The sequence below is a fragment of the Moschus berezovskii genome, chromosome 1 (assembly GCF_049115385.1).
Source record: "Moschus berezovskii isolate FMDL1 chromosome 1, NW_MosBer_1.0, whole genome shotgun sequence".
In the NCBI taxonomy this organism is placed as follows: Eukaryota; Metazoa; Chordata; class Mammalia; order Artiodactyla; family Moschidae; genus Moschus; species Moschus berezovskii.
This window is the reverse complement of record NC_142460.1, coordinates 41,860,045-41,877,933: the sequence shown is the minus strand read 5'-3', so window position 1 is coordinate 41,877,933 and position 17,889 is coordinate 41,860,045. Positions and strand designations below refer to the sequence as shown.

The window sequence follows — 17,889 nt, the reverse complement described above, 5'->3', positions numbered from 1 at the left end:
CTCCCAGGGTTGTGCCTTTCCTCTGCTAGCCCTATAGACTGCCATATGCACTGAGTCCATGGGTTTTAAGCTATGGAATGTCCCACTGAAGGCCCTGCCTACTCATTTTCCAGAGGGGCTTTTTCTCTGGGCTTTGAATTAGTCATTTATTGAGTGAAGAGAACTTGAGTGTCCTCTTATCCTATTTACAGTTGTTAGATCTAGCTCTCAAACCTGTCTCTCTTTAAATCAGTGTGGTAGGAGTTCCTTAAAACTTTTGGCATATAGTGGGACTTTTGCTAATTTCTGGTATAAATATCAATTTCCTACTTATTTTACAGTTATTTATGCATTTTTCCTGGGCTTTCTGGGCTTCCCTTGTGGTTCAGCTGGTAAAGAATCTGCCTGCAGTGTGGGAGACCTGGGTTAGATCCCCAGATTGGAAAGATCCCCTGGGGAAGGACATGGCAACCCACCTCCAGTATTCTCGCCTGGGGAATTCCACAGACAGAGTAGCAAGACAGGCTGCAGTCCATGGAATCTCAAAGAGTTGGAGATGACTCTGCAACTAACTTTCACTTTCATGCATTTTTCTGGGAATTTAAAATGAACGGGAAATTAAATAAATGAATTTCTAATATTAGTAAGAAATTACCAATAATTAACCTTAAGTATATTGAATTCAATATACAAATATTAAGTGACATATACAGAGGGAAAGGGAGAATTGGGCCTTGGAAGAACAGAGAAGATGTATTTCCATCTTCTAATGAAGCCTACTCTTACCTCTGTAAATACCCATGGCCCTTCTTAGCTACTGTTACACTTGTGTGTGTGTGTGTGTGTGTTAGTCCCTCAGTTGTGTCCAACTCTTTGCGACCCCATGGGCTGTTGCTGGCCAGGCTCCTCTGTCCATGGAATTCTGAAGGCAAGAACTGGAGTCGGTAGCAATTTCCTTTTCCAGGGGATCTTCCCAACCCAGGGATTGAACCCTGGTCTCGTGCATTGCAGGCAGATTCTTTACTACCTGAGTCATTGGAAGCCCTTATAATCAGCCTCTGTGTAGGATGTGTGTGTAGGGGGGAGTGGACTCCACTACTAGACTGTAATCTCTTTACGATTGAAACTATATCATTAAAAAAAAATAACTTTTGTTAGATATTCATTGATTCACCTGTGTACTCTGTATTGATAAACTTTAGATGATTTAGTAGGGGTGCCAACAAATAGAAAGGAAGCTTGGTGCTAGAAAGCTAAAATTGATTTCTTTTGCAGTTTTTCAGTTCCACAAATCATAAAGGGTTCTTGGTGGATTTATTTGGTTGGAAATTCAATTGTTACTCTCTCCCAGTAGGCAGTAAATGTTAAAGCTGTGCAATTCAATCAATAATTGTTTTCTCTTCATCTGCAAACACATCTCTTGATATGTGATCCAAATACATACATCACGATGCATATTTGCCTAAATATATCACAAATTTTTATTTTTAGTTATAAGTTATCGTTGTTTGACTGTAAAGATCCTGCATGATCTACAGAACTGTAAGTATTCTGCTTCTCTTTTCCCAGGCTCTGCTTCTATCTAATGTTTCTAGAAAACAGTTTTCTACTGGGGAAATTATTAACTTGATGGCAACAGATGCCCAGCAGCTCATGGACTTGATGGCAAACATCAATCTTCTTTGGTCAGCTCCTTTTCAAATCCTGATGGCCATATCACTCCTTTGGCAAGAGCTGGGTCCAGCAGTGTTAGCAGGGGTGGCAATCCTTGTGTTTGTTATACCAATGAATGCTTTAGTTGCAAATAGAATGAAAAAGCTGAAGGTAAGAAAATAATTGCCTCATGTTACATGTGTCAAACAGAAGCTGAGTTTCTAGACTTGATAATAAACACCTAGCTAATTCTTTGAATATGGAAAATAGAGGCTTAAAATGGATATAATACAAATTAATCATTCATTTATTGAACCAGTATTGATTGAGCATGTATCCTGTCAGTTATGTGCCAGGCACATAAAGTATAGCAGTGAAGAGAATTGACAAGTTCCAGCTCTCCTTGGATTACTGGGAGAGAAAGGCAACAAACAAGTAAATAAATAGGTAGATAGCATAATGCCTGGTGTTAATTTGTGTAGGAAGAGAGATGATTAGGATAAGGTGATAGAGTAACAAGAATTTCATTTCACAAACAAGGTCTGGAACATCCTCAGGAAAGATGTGATGTATCAGCTGAGTAAGGCAGCAATCCATGTGGATGTCTGAGAAAAAGATATCAAGCAAACGGAATGGTGTGTGCACAGCCTAGAGATGAGGGTATGCTTGGTCTGCCTTAAGAAGTGGCAAGAAGGCAAGTGAGCTAAAGTGAGCAAGGATTGGCTGCATGCAGCCAGTTGACTGTAAATGCTTAACTGAATTAATTTTAATATTCTTCCTCTACATTCAGCCAGTCATCTGACTATCAATATATTTTTGACATCCAGACAGTGTGTACTATGCTGTACTGTAGGAATGTGGGAACAGGACGAAGACAGAGTTCACTTCTCTGAAGGAGATCACACTGTAATGGGAGAGACAGATGGTTTCCCATGTTAAAGTCACAGATGCAGATGTGTTGCAGATGTGTTGCTTATGACAATTATTTTATTATTTTAACTGAATAAAGGGTAAACAACATCTTATGTATGGACATGGAAATGAATCAATCACTATTAGAGGAAAAAGTAAATTAGAGAAACACACACACACATATATACATAATATGTATATATTTATGTGTATATGTGGGTACTTTCCAGGTGTCTCAGTGGTAAAGAATCTATCTGCCAATGCATGAGATTCAGGAGATGCGGGGTCGATCCCTGGATTGGGAAGATCCCCCAGAGAAGGAAATGGCAACCCAGTCTAGTATTCTTGCCTGGGAAATCTCATGGACAGAAGAGCCTTGTGGGCTACAGTCTGTGGGGTTGAAAAAGTGTTGGACACGACTTAGCAACTAAACAACAAAAATCTGTAATATGTATGCCATGCATTTATATGGTGTGTATATATATGTATATATGTGTGTGTGTGTATATATATGTATATATGATCCAGTTTTTAAAATGTGAATATACGTTTGCACATGGATATGATAAAAATATATATAAAGTGACATATTTATATCACTATTTACATAGTGATAAAGATATATAAATATAGGTTTGAATGTATTTGTATAAGCATAGAAATAACCTAGAGATAAATCACTAGTCTTTTATGAGTAGTTACCTATAAAGTAGAATTAGATGGAAGGAGGGAAGATATTTTTACTTATTACTTTATTTTTTCTTTTATTAATTTATTTTTTATTGGAGGCAAATTATTTTACAATATTATATTGGTTGGTTTTGCCATACATTGATATGAATTTGCCCCGGGTTTACATAAGTTCCCCCTCCTGAACCCCCCTCCCACCTCCCTCCTCCCTTTATCCTCCCTCTGGGTCATCCCCGCATGCCAGCCCCGAGCATCCTATAACATGCATTGACCCTGAACTAGTGATTCGTTTCACATATGACAACATACGTGTTTCAATGCCATTCTCCCAAATCATCCCACCCTCACCCTCTCCCATAGAGTCCCAAAGACTGTTCTGTACATCTGTGTCTCTTTTGCTGTCTCGTGTACTGGGTTATCATTTGCATCTTTCTAAATTCCATATATATGTGTTAGTATACTGTATTGGTGTTTTTCTTTCTGGCTTACTTCACTCTGTATAATAGGCTCCAGTTTCATCCACCTCATTAGAACTGATTCAAATGTATTCTTTTTAATGGCTGAATAATACTCCATTGTGTATATGTACCAAAGCTTTCTTATCCATTCGTCTGCAGATGGACATCTAGGTTGCTTCCATGTCCTGGCTATTATAAACAGTGCTGCAATGAACATTGGAGTACACGTGTCTCTTTCAATTCTGGTTTCCTCGGTGTGTATGCCCAGGAGTGCGATTGCTGGATCATATGGCAGCTCTATTTCCAATTTTTTGAGGAATCTCCACACTGTTCTCCATAGTGGCTGTACTAGTTTGCATTCCCACCAACAGTGTAAGAGGGTTCCTTTCTCTCCACATCCTCTCCAGCATTTATTGCATGTAGACTTTTGGATAGCAGCCATTCTGACTGGTGTGAAATGGTATCTCATTGTGGTTTTGATTTGCATCTCTCTGATTATGAGGGATGTTGAGCATTTTTTCATGTGTTTGTTAGCCATCTGTATGTCTTCTTTGGATAAATTTCTGTTTAGTTCTTTGGCCCATTTTTTGATTGGGTCATTTATTTTTCTGGAATTGAGCTGCAGGAGCTGCTTGTATAATTTGGAGATTAACCCTTTATCAGTTGCTTCATTTGCTATTATTTTCTCCCATTCTGAAGGCTGTCTTTTCACCTTACTTATAGTTTCCTTTGCTGTGCAGAAGCTTTTGATTTTAATTAGGTCCCATTTGTTTATTTTTGCTTTTATTTCCAATATTCTGGGAGGTGGGTCATGGAGGATCCTGCTGTGATTTATGTCGGAGAGTCTTTTGCCTACGTTCTCCTCTAGGAGTTTTATAGTTTCTGGTCTTACATTTAGCTCTCTAATCCATTTTGAGTTTATTTTTGTGTATGGTGTTAGGAAGTGTTCTAGTTTCATTCTTTTACAAGTGGCTGACCAGTTTTCCCAGCACCACTTGTTAAAGAGACTGTCTTTTCTCCATTTTATATTCTTGCCTCCTTTGTCAAAGATGAGGTGTCCATAGATGCGTGGATTTATCTCTGGGCTTTCTATTTTGTTCCATTGATCTATATTTCTGTCTTTATGCCAGTACCATACTGTCTTGATGACTGTGGCTTTGTAGTAGAGCCTGAAGTCCGGCAGGTTAATTCCCCCAGTTCCATTTTTCTTCCTCAAGATTGCTTTGGCTATTCGAGGTTTTTTGTATTTCCATACAAATTGTGAGATTACTTGTTCTAGTTCTGTGAAAAATATCTTTGGTAGCTTGATAGGGATTGCATTGAATGTATAAATTATTTTGGGTAGTATACTCATTTTTACAATATTTATTCTTCCAATCCATGAACATGGTATATTTCTCCATCTATTAGTGTCCTCTTTGATTGCTTTCAGTAGTGTTTTATAGTTTTCTATGTACAAGTCTTTTGTTTCCTTACGTAGATATATTCCTAAGTATTTAATTCTTTTCGTTGCAACAGTGAATGGAATAGTTTCCTTAATTTCTCTTTCTATTTTCTCATTATTAGTGTATAGGAATGCAAGGGATTTCTGTGTGTTGATTTTATATCCTGCAACGTTACTGTAATCATTGATTAGCTCTAGTAGTTTTCTGGTAGAGTCTCTAGGGTTTTCTGTATAGAGGATCATGTCATCAGCGAACAGTGAAAGTTTTACTTCTTCTTTTCCAATTTGTATTCCTTTTATGTCTTTTTCTGCTCTGATTGCTGTAGCCAAAACTTCCAGAACTATGTTGAATAGTAGTGGTGAGAGTGGGCACCCTTGTCTTGTTCCTGACTTTAGGGGAAATGCTTTCAGTTTTTCACCATTGAGGATAATGTTTGCTGTGGGTTTGTCATATATAGCTTTTATTATGTTGAGATATGTCCCTTCTATTCCCACTTTCTGGAGGGTTTTTATCATGAATGAATGTTGAATTTTGTCGAAGGCTTTCTCTGCATCTATTGAGATAATCATATGATTTTTATTTTTCAGTTTGTTAATGTGGTGTATTACGTTGACTGATTTGCGGATATTGAAGAATCCTTGCATTCCTGGGATAAAGCCCACTTGGTCATGATGTATGATCTTCTTAATATGCTGTTGGATTCTGATTGCTAGAATTTTGTTAAAGATTTTTGCATCTATGTTCATCAGTGATATTGGCCTGTAGTTTTCTTTTTTTGTGGGGTCTTTACCAGGTTTTGGGATTAGGGTGATGGTGGCCTCATAGAATGAGTTTGAAAGTTTCCCTTCCTCAGCAATTTTCTGGAAGAATTTGAGTAGAATAGGTGTTAGCTCTTCTCTAAATTTTTGGTAGAATTCAGCTGTGAAGCTGTCTGGACCTGGGCTTTTGTTTGCTGGGAGATTTTTGATTACAGTTTCAATTTCCGTGCTTGTGATGGGTCTGTTCAGATTTTCTATTTCTTCCTGGTTCAGTTTTGGAAAGTTGTATTTTTCTAGGAATTTGTCCATTTCTTCCAGGTTATTCATTTTATTGCCATATAATTCCTGATAGTATTCTCTAATAATCCTTTGTATTTCTGTGTTGTCAGTTGTGATCTCTCCATTTTCATTTCTAATTTTATTGATTTGGTTCTTCTCCCTTTGTTTCTTGATAAGTCTGGCTAGCGGTTTGTCGATTTTATTTACCTTCTTAAAGAACCAGCTTTTGGCTTTGTTGATTTTTGCTATAGTCTCTTTTGTTTCTTTTGCATTTATCTCTGCCCTAATTTTTACAATTTCTTTCCTTCTACTGACCCTGGGGTTCTTCATTTCTTCCTTTTCTACTTGCTTTAGATGTAGAGTTAGGTTATTTAGTTGACGTTTTTCTTGTTTCTTGAGGTGTGCCTGTATTGCTATGAACTTCCCCCTTAGCACTGCTTTTACAGTGTCCCAGAGGTTTTGGGTTGTTGTGTTTTCATTTTCATTCATTTCTATGCATATTTTGATTTCTCTTTTGATTTCTTCTATGATTTGTTCGTTGTTCAGCAGCGTGTTGTTCAGCCCCCATATGTTGGCATGTTTAATAGTTTTTCTCCCATAATTGAGATCTAATCTTACTGCATTGTGGTCAGAAAAGATGCATGGAATGATTTCAACTTTTTTGAATTTACCAAGGCTAGATTTATGGCCCAGGATGTGATCTATCCTGGAAAAGGTTCCATGTGCACTTGAGAAAAAGGTGAAATTCATTGTTTTGGGGTGAAATGTCCTATAGATATCAATTAGGTCTAACTGGTCTATTGTATCATTTAAAGATTGTGTTTCCTTGTTAATTTTCTGTTTAGTTGATCTATCCATAGATGTAAGTGGGGTATTAAAATCTCCCACTATTATTGCATTATTGTTAATTTCCCCTTTCATACTTGTTAGTAATTGTCTTACATATTGCAGTGCTCCTATGTTGGGTGCATAAATATTTATAATTGTTATATCTTCATCTTGGATTGATCCTTTGATCATTATGTAGTTTCCTTCTTTGTCTCTTTTCACAGCCTTTGTTTTAAAGTCTATTTTATCTGATATGAGTATTGCTACTCCTGCTTTCTTTTGGTCTCTATTTGCATGGAATATCTTTTTCCAGCCCTTCACTTTCAGTCTGTATGTGTCCCTCGTTTTGAGGTGGGTCTCTTGCAGATAACATATATGGGGGTCTTGTTTTTTAATCCATTCAGCCAGCCTTTGTCTTTTGGTTGGGGCATTCAACCCATTTACGTTTAAGGTAATTATTGATAAGTACAATCCCGTAGCCATTTTCTTTATTGCTTTGGGTTCGAGTTTATACACCCTTTCTGTGTTTCCTGTCTAGAAAAGATCCTTTAGCATTTGTTGGAGAGCTGGTTTGGTAATGCTGAATTCTCTCAGCTTTTGCTTGTCTGTAAAGCTTTTGATTTCTCCTTCATATTTGAATGAGATCCTTGCTGGGTACAGTAGTCTGGGCTGTAGGTTATTTTCTTCCATCACTTTAAGTATGTCTTGCCATTCCCTCCTGGCCTGAAGAGTTTCTGTTGAAAGATCGGCTGTTATCCTTATGGGAATCCCCTTGTGTGTTATTTGCTGTTTTTCCCTTGCTGCTTTTAATATTTGTTCTTTGTGTTTGATCTTTGTTAATTTGATTAATATGTGTCTAGGAGTATTTCGCCTTGGGTTTATCCTGTTGGGGACTCTCTGGGTTTCTTGGACTTGGGTGATTATTTCTTTCCCTATTTTAGGGAAGTTTTCAACTATTTTCTCCTCAAGTATTCTCTCACGGTCTTTCTTTTTGTCTTCTTCTTCTGGGATTCCTATGATTCGAATGTTGGAGTGTTTAACATTGTCCCAGAGGTCTCTAATATTGTTCTCATTTCTTTTAATTTGTTTTTCTTTTTTCCTCTCTGTTTCATTTATTTCTACAATTCTATCTTCTAGCTCGCTTATCCTGTCTTCTGCTTCTGTTATTCTATTGTTTGTTCCCTCCAGAGTGTTTCTGATCTCATCTATTGTATTATTCATTGTATATTGACTCTTTTTTATTTCCTCTAAGTCCTTATTAAACCTTTCTTCCATCTTCTCAATCCTTTTCTCCAGGTTATTTATCTGTAACTCCATTTTGCTTTCAAGATTTTGAATCATTTTCACCACCAAAATTCGAAATTCTTTTTCATGTAGATTCCCTATATCTTCCTCTTTTGTTTGTGTTGGTGGGCAATTATCTTGTTCCTTTACTTGCTGGGTATTTCTCTGCTTCTTCATCTTGTTTATAATGCTTTGCTTGGGGTGGCCTTTCCCTCTTCTGGCCGTTTGTGGAGTTCTCTTTATTATGTAGTTTCCTTGCTGTGTGTGGGGTTGGACAGGTGACTTGTCAAGTTTCCCTGGTTATGGAAGCCTGTGTCGGTGTTCTGGTGGGTGGAGCTGGATTTGTTCTCTCTGGAGTGCAATGAAGTGCCCAGTAATGAGTTATGAGATGTCAGTGGGTTTGGAGTGACTTTGGGCAGCCTGTATATTGAAGCTCAGGGCTAGTTTCCTGTGTTATTGGAGAATTTGCGTGGTATGTCTTGCTCTGGAACTTGTTGACCCTTGGGTTTAGCGTAGGTATGGAGACGTTTGATGAGCTCCTATCGATTAATGTTCCCTGGAGTCAGGACTTCTCTGGTGTTCTCAGGATTTGGGCTTAAGCCTCTTGCCTCTGGTTTTTGGTCTTATTCTTGGAGTAGTCTCTAGACGTCTCTATCTGTCATTTCCAAGGTGGTTCCCTCTGTTTTAGCTTCTGTCTGCTGGTCTCTTCAGTGTCTAATTTCCGCCCTGATACTAGGGGGTGGGTGGACACTTTTTAAGGCTCAGTTGTTCAGTCCTGTTCCGGGAAGGGAGGAACGCTGCAGTCAATTATCTCTGGCGTCTGTGGGGAGTGCTCGCAGCATCTCGGCCACACTGGGTTTGCCCCCGCTCACAGCACGTATGCTGTCCCAGTCTACACTGCACAGGCTCTAGGTTGCTCTGCCGGGAACTGTCCGAGGCCGGCACCAGGTTGTATGCACTTCCCAGGTCTGAGCGGCTCAAGTTCAGGTTCTCAGGTACTCCACAAAGGCGCAGACTTGGTTGGGCCTGCGTTTTGTGCCTTCCCCAGTCCGAGCAGCTCAGGGGACCAGGTGTTTGGCGAGCGCGGTCTCTGCGACTTATCGCCTCCCCAGTCCCCGCCACTCAGTTTTCTGGGTGTACAACCAGCGCACCTTCTCAGGGGGATATCAACCGGCCCGAGCCCAAGAAGTCCTGAATAGCAACAAGCCTGTCTGCAGTTTGTATCGGATGCCTTTCTGGGGCCGCGGTTGCCCGCTCCGGCTCTGGCTGCGCTCCCTGCCTGTCTCCGCGGGGGATGGGGGATGGGCCGACCACAGCCGGCTCGCTCTGCTCAGTCCTTTATTCTGTGAGCGGGGCTGGCCGAGTCATAGGTTAGAGCTTTCCGCCTTTTCGTGGGGAAGCTATCCCACAGTCTGCTTTGCTCTCCCCAGTTCTCTCAAATTGTTCTCGCGGCATTCAAGCCCAGTCCTCTCTCTAAGCAGTTCAGCCGGCTCCTCCCTGCCCAGCCCCCGCTTGCTAATACTTATTACTTTAATACACACATTTAGAAGCTAAGAATTTATACCTTCTTTTACTTTTTTCTGAATTTTTCAAATAATTACTGCAAAGCCTAGTTTTTAAAGATAAGAATTAGGAAATAACATATAATTATAAAATAATTATGAATTACTAAACACATGGGTATTTAGAATAACAGATTTTTTAATGAATAATTTTAAAATATGTTTTTTAATATTTTGGATTTTAAATAATTGTAAGTTAAATTTTTAGGAATGGAATTACATTATCAGGAATTTATCTAGAGCCCTAAAACATCCAAAGAGACTCCAATATGATGTATAATTATTCTAAATAAAATATATGCTTTAATCACACAAACTATATAAAAGATGTTAGCTTGTAAATGTGCACTTTGTTAGATATACCAGTACTTATTATTGCATATAACATAATTGTGGCAATATTATTGGAGAAAATCCTTCAGACGGAATGACCAAAAGATAATAAGTATTATAAATAAAGTTTTATATTATAGTGTTATATAATACTTATATAATATTTGCAAGAAAAGCTGGTATGTATATATATGTATGTATGTATATATATTTGTGATAATAGAAGTACCACAGGAATAAAAATAAAGATTTGCATACATATAATTGATAGAGTTTGGGGAATTTTTCCCATTTTGATTGAATATAGATATAGAAAAATGTTGTTATAAATGGAATAAAAATATCTATCAGATCCATTTATAACAACATTTTTCTGAATAAATATTATATTTTCTACTCTTTTGGAAAGTTTACACCTTGTTTTTATTTTACTGCTGGCTATTTTGAAGTTTTAAAGTATCTATTTATAACTGTTATCTAACAGTAACAATAATGTTGTATGAATGTTATAATATAGTTTTCATCCACTGAATATTATATAAAATAGAGGAAATAGATTGCATTTTTAAAAATAGTTATATAAATTAAAGTATTAGCAACTTTTGTCAAATATACTGTCATTTTCTTTCCATTATACAGAAAAATCAAAGGAAGAACAAAGACAAACAGATAAAACTGCTCAATGAAATCTTACATGGAATTAAGGTAATAGAAAAAGGACATGCATTTAATTTATCTTTTAGAATATAGCAATAAGTTGACCAATAAATGAATCTTTCACCATTCTCAATATCAAAGTAACGAAATATGTATAATTTTGAAAGAGTAATTTAGATTTCAGCTATATAAGATTTCTTACGTTGAAATAGCATTTAAATAAAGCCAAATAAAATGTAAGGTTTTTTTTTTGTTCTCAACCAATAACTAAACGCAAATATCTCCAAAGACACAAAATATTACTCGTTTTAAATACAGAATGAAGCAGGGAAGAGTGGCAGTAACACTGTCGTCAGTGTGAGGGTAGATGCATGCGGAAAGTGATGAGAGGCCGTCCAGGTTCTTTTATACAGAAACCATCATACAAGACCTATTCTATGAAAACGAGCGAAAGTGTTCATCGCTCAGTCATGTCCAACTCTTTGTGACCCCATGGACTAGAGCCCGCAAGGCTCCTCTGTCTGTGGAATTTTCTGGGCAAGAATACTGGAGTGGGTCACCATTCCCTTCACCAGGGGATCTTCCCGACCAAGGGACTGAACCCAGGTCTCCTGCATTGCAGGCAGATTCTTTACCGTCTGAGCCACTTACCTGGCTATTCTGTGAAAAGTATGTTACCGATTATCTGTTTCCTGGAAAAACTACCTCCACTCCACACCACTAACATATTCTCTGTGATAAAATGAGTGAAGCCTTATAAATTTTGTATAGAGATATCCCTCAATTTTGGAGAAGGGAATAGCAGTCCATCCAGTATTCATGCCTGGGAAATCCCACAGACAGAGGAACTTGACAGACTAAAGTCCATGAGGTTGCAAGGGGAGGACACAGCTTATAGCTTACTAAACCACCACCACATTCCTCAGTTTACAATGGCTTTATATCCTGATATACCCATCATAAGCTGAAAATATCGTTGTCGAAAATGCATTTAATACACCTAACATACTTATTACCATAGTTTAACATATGCTTACATCACTTAATTAGACTACAATTGGGCAAAAGCATCTGACACAGAGCCTATTTTATAATAAAAGTGAAAGTGAAGTTGCTCAGTCGTGCCTGACTCTTTGCGACCCCATGGACTGTAGACTACCAGGGTCCTCTGTGGGATTTTCCAGGCAGGAATACTGGAGTGGGTTTTTATTTCCTTCTCCAAGGGATCTTCCCAACCCAGGGATAGAACCTGGGTCTCCTGCATTGCGAGCAGATGCTTTACCATCTGAGCCACCAGGGAAAGTGTTGAAAAGTTCACTAATTTATTGAATACTGTTCTGAAAGTGAAAAACAGATCGGTAGTATGGTTGCAGAATGGTTGCTAGTATATTGGTTATTTATCCTCTGGATTGTGTGGCTGCCCAGCACCACAGCAGAGTATTATATCACATAGAAGTAACCTGGGAAAAATATCAAAATTCAAAATTGGAGGTGCAATTTCTACTGAATGAGTATTGCTTTCACACTGTCCTAAAGTTAAAAAATCCTAAATTGAATCACTGTATATCAGAGATCTTCTGTGTATAATTTCAAATCCTATTGCACTTGGATTATAGCTCATCAGATTTTTCTAAAGCACACAATTTACAAAGTTCACATGGAATTTCCTTCTGACATTTAAAACTCCATTGGACATTTCCATCCACCTACAGTGTGGGAGACCTGGGTTTGATCCCTGGTTTGGGAAGATCCCCTGGAGGAGGGCATGGCAACTGACTCCAGTATTCGTGCCTGGAGAATCCCCATGGACAGAAGAGCCTAGCAGGCTGTAGTCCATGGGGTCACAAAGAGATGAACACAACTGAGAGACTAAGCACAGTGCAGTTCAGTCGCTCAGTCATGTCGGACACTCTGAGACCCCATGGACTGCAGCACTTCAGACTTCCCTGTTCATCACCAACTCCCGGAGCTTGCTCAAATTCATGTCCATCGAGTTGCTGATACCATCTAACCATCTCATCCTCTCTCATCCCCTTCTCCTCTGCCCTCTATCTTTCCCAGCATCAGGGTCTTTTCCAATGAGTCAGTTCTTTGCATCAGGTGGCCAAAGTATTGGAGTTTCAGCTTCAGCGTCGGTCCCTCCAATGAATATTCAGGAGTGATTTCCTTTACCATTGACTGGTTTGACCTCCTTGCAGTCCACTCTCAAGAGTCTTCTCCAACACCACAGTTGAAAAGCATCAATTCTTCAGCACTCAGCTTTCTTTATACACAAATAAATTATTTAGCCACAGAAAAAACCCATTATATGTACATACAGATTCACCTTAAAATCAGTAAATGATATGCTGCGTTGTGCTGTATAACATTTTCACAAAAATATAAATTACTGAAGTGGAAGACATTGCTAGATTGAAGATACCTTGAAAGGAGACTGATATCCATGAATAGCAATAAGTAACTGAAATTTAACTCAGATCTTTCTAAAAGTCACACATCCTCAAAGTATATGATCCAGATGCACCTTGCACCTCTTTGTGGGTTAACTGAGACACCCTAGCATCCATTAGAAAATAGTGATGTATGTTTATATGCTGTAAGTATTTATATTCATAAAATGAAATTTGTATTATCAGTAGGACTAAAACAATGTAGATAAAATACATTTTCTCAAGATCTAAGCAGAGTCCAAGATTTAAAATAGCAGTCCCAGCAGTAAATACACTAGAATATTGGAAGAGGTCCAAATGGAAATCACTTGCTGCTGCTGCTGCTGCTAAGTCCCTTCAGTCGTGTCCGACTCTGTGTGACCCCACAGATGGAGCCCACCAGGCTTCACTGTCCCTGGGATTCTCCAGGCAAGAACACTGGAGTGGGTTGCCATTTCTTCCTCCAATGCATGAATGTGAAAAGTGAAAGTGAAGTAGCTCAGTCATGTTGCCATTTCTTTCTCCAATGCATGAAAGTAAAGTAGCTCAGTCGTGTCCGACTCTTAGCGACCCCATGGACTGCAGCCTACCAGGCTCCTCAGTCCATGGGATTTTCCAGGCAAGAGTACTGGAGTGGGGTGCCGTTACCTCCTCCGGGAAATCAGTTAGGATAGTCTAAAAATGGGGGCAGTTTTCATCCTTGGTGTTTGAAAACAGGTGTCACAAAGCCTTTCTCTGTAACAATGATAATTGTTGCATCTTAGCATTTATGGAACATTTTCTGTATGTCATACACTGTACTTATCACTTTATATCTGTTTCCTCATATAATTCTTATAAACTGAAAGAAAAAGATTTCTCATCTTCATTTTACAAATAAGGAAACAAAGTATCTGAGCGATTGAGGGTCATGTCTAAGTTCACAGAGCTGGTGAGAGATTATTAGGGATTTCCAGAGGATTCATAGACATATAGATAGATAGATGAATAGATAAACAAAGATTTAAGGAACTGGTTTATGAGTATAGGCAGTGGCATGTCTGAAACCTGTTGAGCAGGCTGGAAATTCCTGCAGGACTTGATGCTACAGCCTTGAGTCTGGAGGCAAAACTCCTTCCATCTCAGAGAACCTTAGTTTTTTCTCTTGAGGCCTTCAACTGATTAGATTGGGCTCACCCATCTAAGTGGCTTCCCAGGTGGCTCTAGTGGTAAAGAACTTGTCTGTCAATGCCAATGCAAGACACGTAAGAGATGCAGGTTTGATTCCTAGGTCAGGAAGATCCCCTGGAAAAGCAAATGGCAACCCACTGCAGTATTCTTGCCTGGAAAATTCCTTGGACAGAGGAGCCTGGCAGACTGAAGTCCATAGGGTTGCAAAGAGTTGGACATAACTGAAGCAGCATAGCACGTTACCACCCATTTAATGGAGGGCAATCTTTATTTAAAGTTTAATGGTTTAAATGTTAATCAGATCGAAAAATTACCTTCACAGTAACATCTACTGGTATTTTATAAAATAACTGGGCAACATAACCTAGCCAAATTTACACATAAAACTAACCATCACAAAAAACTAAGATCCTGGCATCCAATACAATCAGTTTATGGCAAATAGATGGGAAAACAATGGATTTTATTTTCTTGGTCTCCAGAATCACTGTGGTCAGTGACTGCAGCCAGGAAATTAGATGCTTGCTCCTTGGAAAGAAAACTATGATAAATCTAGACAGCATATTAAAAAGCAGAGACATCATTTTACTGGCAAAGATCCATATAATCAAAGGTATGGTTTTTACGGTAGTCATGTACAGATGTGAGATTTGGACCATAAAGAAAGCTGAGTACCGAAGAATTAGTGCCTTTGAACTGTGGTATTGGAGAAGACTCTTGAGAGTTCATTGGAAAACAAGGAGATCAAACCAGTCACTCCTAAAGGAAATCAACCCTGAATATTCATTGGAAGGACTGATGCTGAAGGGGAAGCTCCAGTACTTTGGCCACCTGATGCAAAGAGCTGACTCATTGGAAAAGACCCTGATGCTGGGAAAGATTGAAGGCTGGAGGAGAAGGGGATGACTGAGGATGAAATGACTGGATTGCTTTATCATTCAGTGGAGAAAAGCTTGAGCAAACTCCAGGAGACAGTGAAGGACACAAAGAGTTGGACCTGACTGAGCGAATGAAAAAAAAAAATTGAGACCTGGAATTTGAATGTAGGTCTGTCTAACTCTGAAGAGTATGTGGTAAGCCATTGCATGATTCCACTTCTCCATGTTTTCCACCTCAGAAAATAGTTTGCAATCTCAAAACACCTGTAACCTTTCAGAAAATGGCTTGACATCCCAAGACATAAGTTTTCAAGAAATTGGGAGACCGGGGGAGAAGCTTAACTGTTAAAAGATGTGAAAAGAATAGAATTGAGAGTTGGACCAGTGGAAAATCTGTCAGGATTAAACTAGACAGAGGGCTTCCCTGGTGGCTCAGACATGTCCATAATGCATCCATGGACAAAGAGTGAAACATGCCTGAGCGACTATCACTTTCACTTTCAAGCTAGACAGAAACTGCTATGAAGCTCATGCCAGGAGCTTGGATGTTGTCAAAGTCTGGCTCCAGAATAAGCCAGTAGTGGGTAAGAGAGGCATAAGAGTGGGGAAATGGTGATTTCCTCCTCCCACTCACCCTAGAAAAACACCACAGGAAATATTTTGACTCAGTTGAAAACAGGAGTAATTTACTTCATGGGTGCCGTTTTTATGTTCACAGTTATGAATGTGTGTGTGTTACAGTGTGTACATTTGTACATGTGTGTGTTTTTTACTCCTTCTATGATATTAATTGTCATCATCTGAATTCTTTACAGATTCTCAAACTTTATGCATGGGAACCCTCCTATAAAAAGAAGATTATTGAAATTCGAGAACAGGAATTGGAAGTTCAAAAATCAGCTGGGTATCTTGCTGTATTTTCCATGCTAACTTTAACTTGCATTCCATTCTTGGTGAGTGTGTATATTATTTCTTGTTTTGATTTTCAAATTTGATTTGCATATTCACCTTCAAATTCCCTGGAATTAAGGTCTCCAAAGTAAATTCTTCTATATCTAAATTTAAATAAAAAAAAATGAAGTCATTAATCTGTAGAGATGAGAGAATGAAAGTTTTAAAGATGGGGAAAAAATTTTGGTGCATTTTCATTGGTCTGTATTTTTTATATTTAGTTAGGTTTTACATCTTTGTAAATTTTTCATAGATTGAACATATGCCATCCTCAAACTTAAAAAATATAACCTATATTTTGGAGTTCCTTTTCAGCTTAATTATTTTTCACGATTAATCCCTTTTAAGCAAGACTGAAAGGCACACTGCGTAGAGTTGGAAAGGGACGTTCCATTTATTGAGCGTTTCTACTGTGTATCAGACAAGTTATATGCATTTTATTTCATTCTTGCAATAATAAGGTATTACTTAAATGGTTTGGAAATATCCTCAAAATTATAGAGCTAGTATTTGTAGGTGAATTGATATGAATTGAAGTCTCTTTCTTTCTGTCACTTCATGCAAATATTGGGAATTTCATGCAATTTAAAGAGTATAAATTGCCTTGAGATATTGAAGCAGTGGATGGAAGCCAAAGGATAAGAAAACCATGTATAACTGAAGGATCAATTTTAACCACTCTCAGTGGTGATGGGGTCAGGAAACATTCTATATGTCTCCCCTGGTGTTAATTTAAAATATTATTATTTTTTATTTAAACAAACGTGGATATTATGAAAGTAAAAGCAATATTTACATTTGGAATAGTTTAGTAAAAATAGCCCAGAGGCATTTGCTTAAGGCAGTCTTATGTACATGATAAATAGTCAATACAGTCTCATGCATAAATGAACTTTTCTGCCTTTTCTAAATGAAACTTATGCAAGTAAATATAAATCTTACTAGTCATGATTTATTTATACATTATTCAGTTCATATTAAGACACAGAGAAAGTAAAATTTCTGCATATGAGACAATAGGTATGCACGCATCACTGGAAAAAATTTACATAAAACTCCATTTTGAAGGAAAAAATGAACTGTTGTATGTTTTAAATGGGGATAATTACTCTAGTGAAAATGTGCCATGTCAAAGAAGGCAGGTGGACCACATAGGATGTCATTATCTAAAATACTTAATTGTATGATCTGAACTAAACATTTATTTCATATTTTTCAGCAATAGTACTAAATAGTACCAAATTTTGATAAACAACAACAAAGGTTACTGAAGATTTCTTTCCTGATTTTGAGTCTGTAATTAATAATTGCACAATTGAAGAAAATTGCATGTCTACTTTTAAGGTGTCCCTGGCAACATTTGGTGTCTATTTCTTACTGGATGAAGAAAACATTTTAACAGCCACTAAAGTGTTCACATCTCTGTCTTTGGTTAATATCTTGAGGCTTCCTCTGTTTGATTTACCGATGGTGATCTCAGCTGTGGTGCAGGTACATCCAGATTATCCTTAAACTGAGAATCGTTCCTCTACTGAAATCTTCAGTTTTGCATATTTCATTTCTTAATCTTTTTTTAAATTTTTTCTTTTGTAGTTATTTTATGCTGCTTTCAAAATTTCTCTA

The 17,889-nt window shown here is 38.0% G+C and overlaps 1 protein-coding gene across 3 annotated transcripts in view; it reads left to right on the top strand.

The window, feature by feature from the left end:
• LOC129549989 (ATP-binding cassette sub-family C member 1-like) overlaps window positions 1-17,889 on the top strand; it is a 108,897-nt gene that overhangs the window by 28,336 nt on the left and 62,672 nt on the right. For all 3 annotated transcript variants that reach the window (XM_088836137.1, XM_055417513.2, XM_088836141.1), the window contains exons 6-9: window positions 1,549-1,803; window positions 10,821-10,886; window positions 16,131-16,268; window positions 17,611-17,757. In XM_088836137.1, the coding sequence (XP_088692263.1) occupies window positions 1,549-1,803; window positions 10,821-10,886; window positions 16,131-16,268; window positions 17,611-17,757 (606 nt within the window). The remainder of the gene's footprint in view (window positions 1-1,548; window positions 1,804-10,820; window positions 10,887-16,130; window positions 16,269-17,610; window positions 17,758-17,889) is intronic.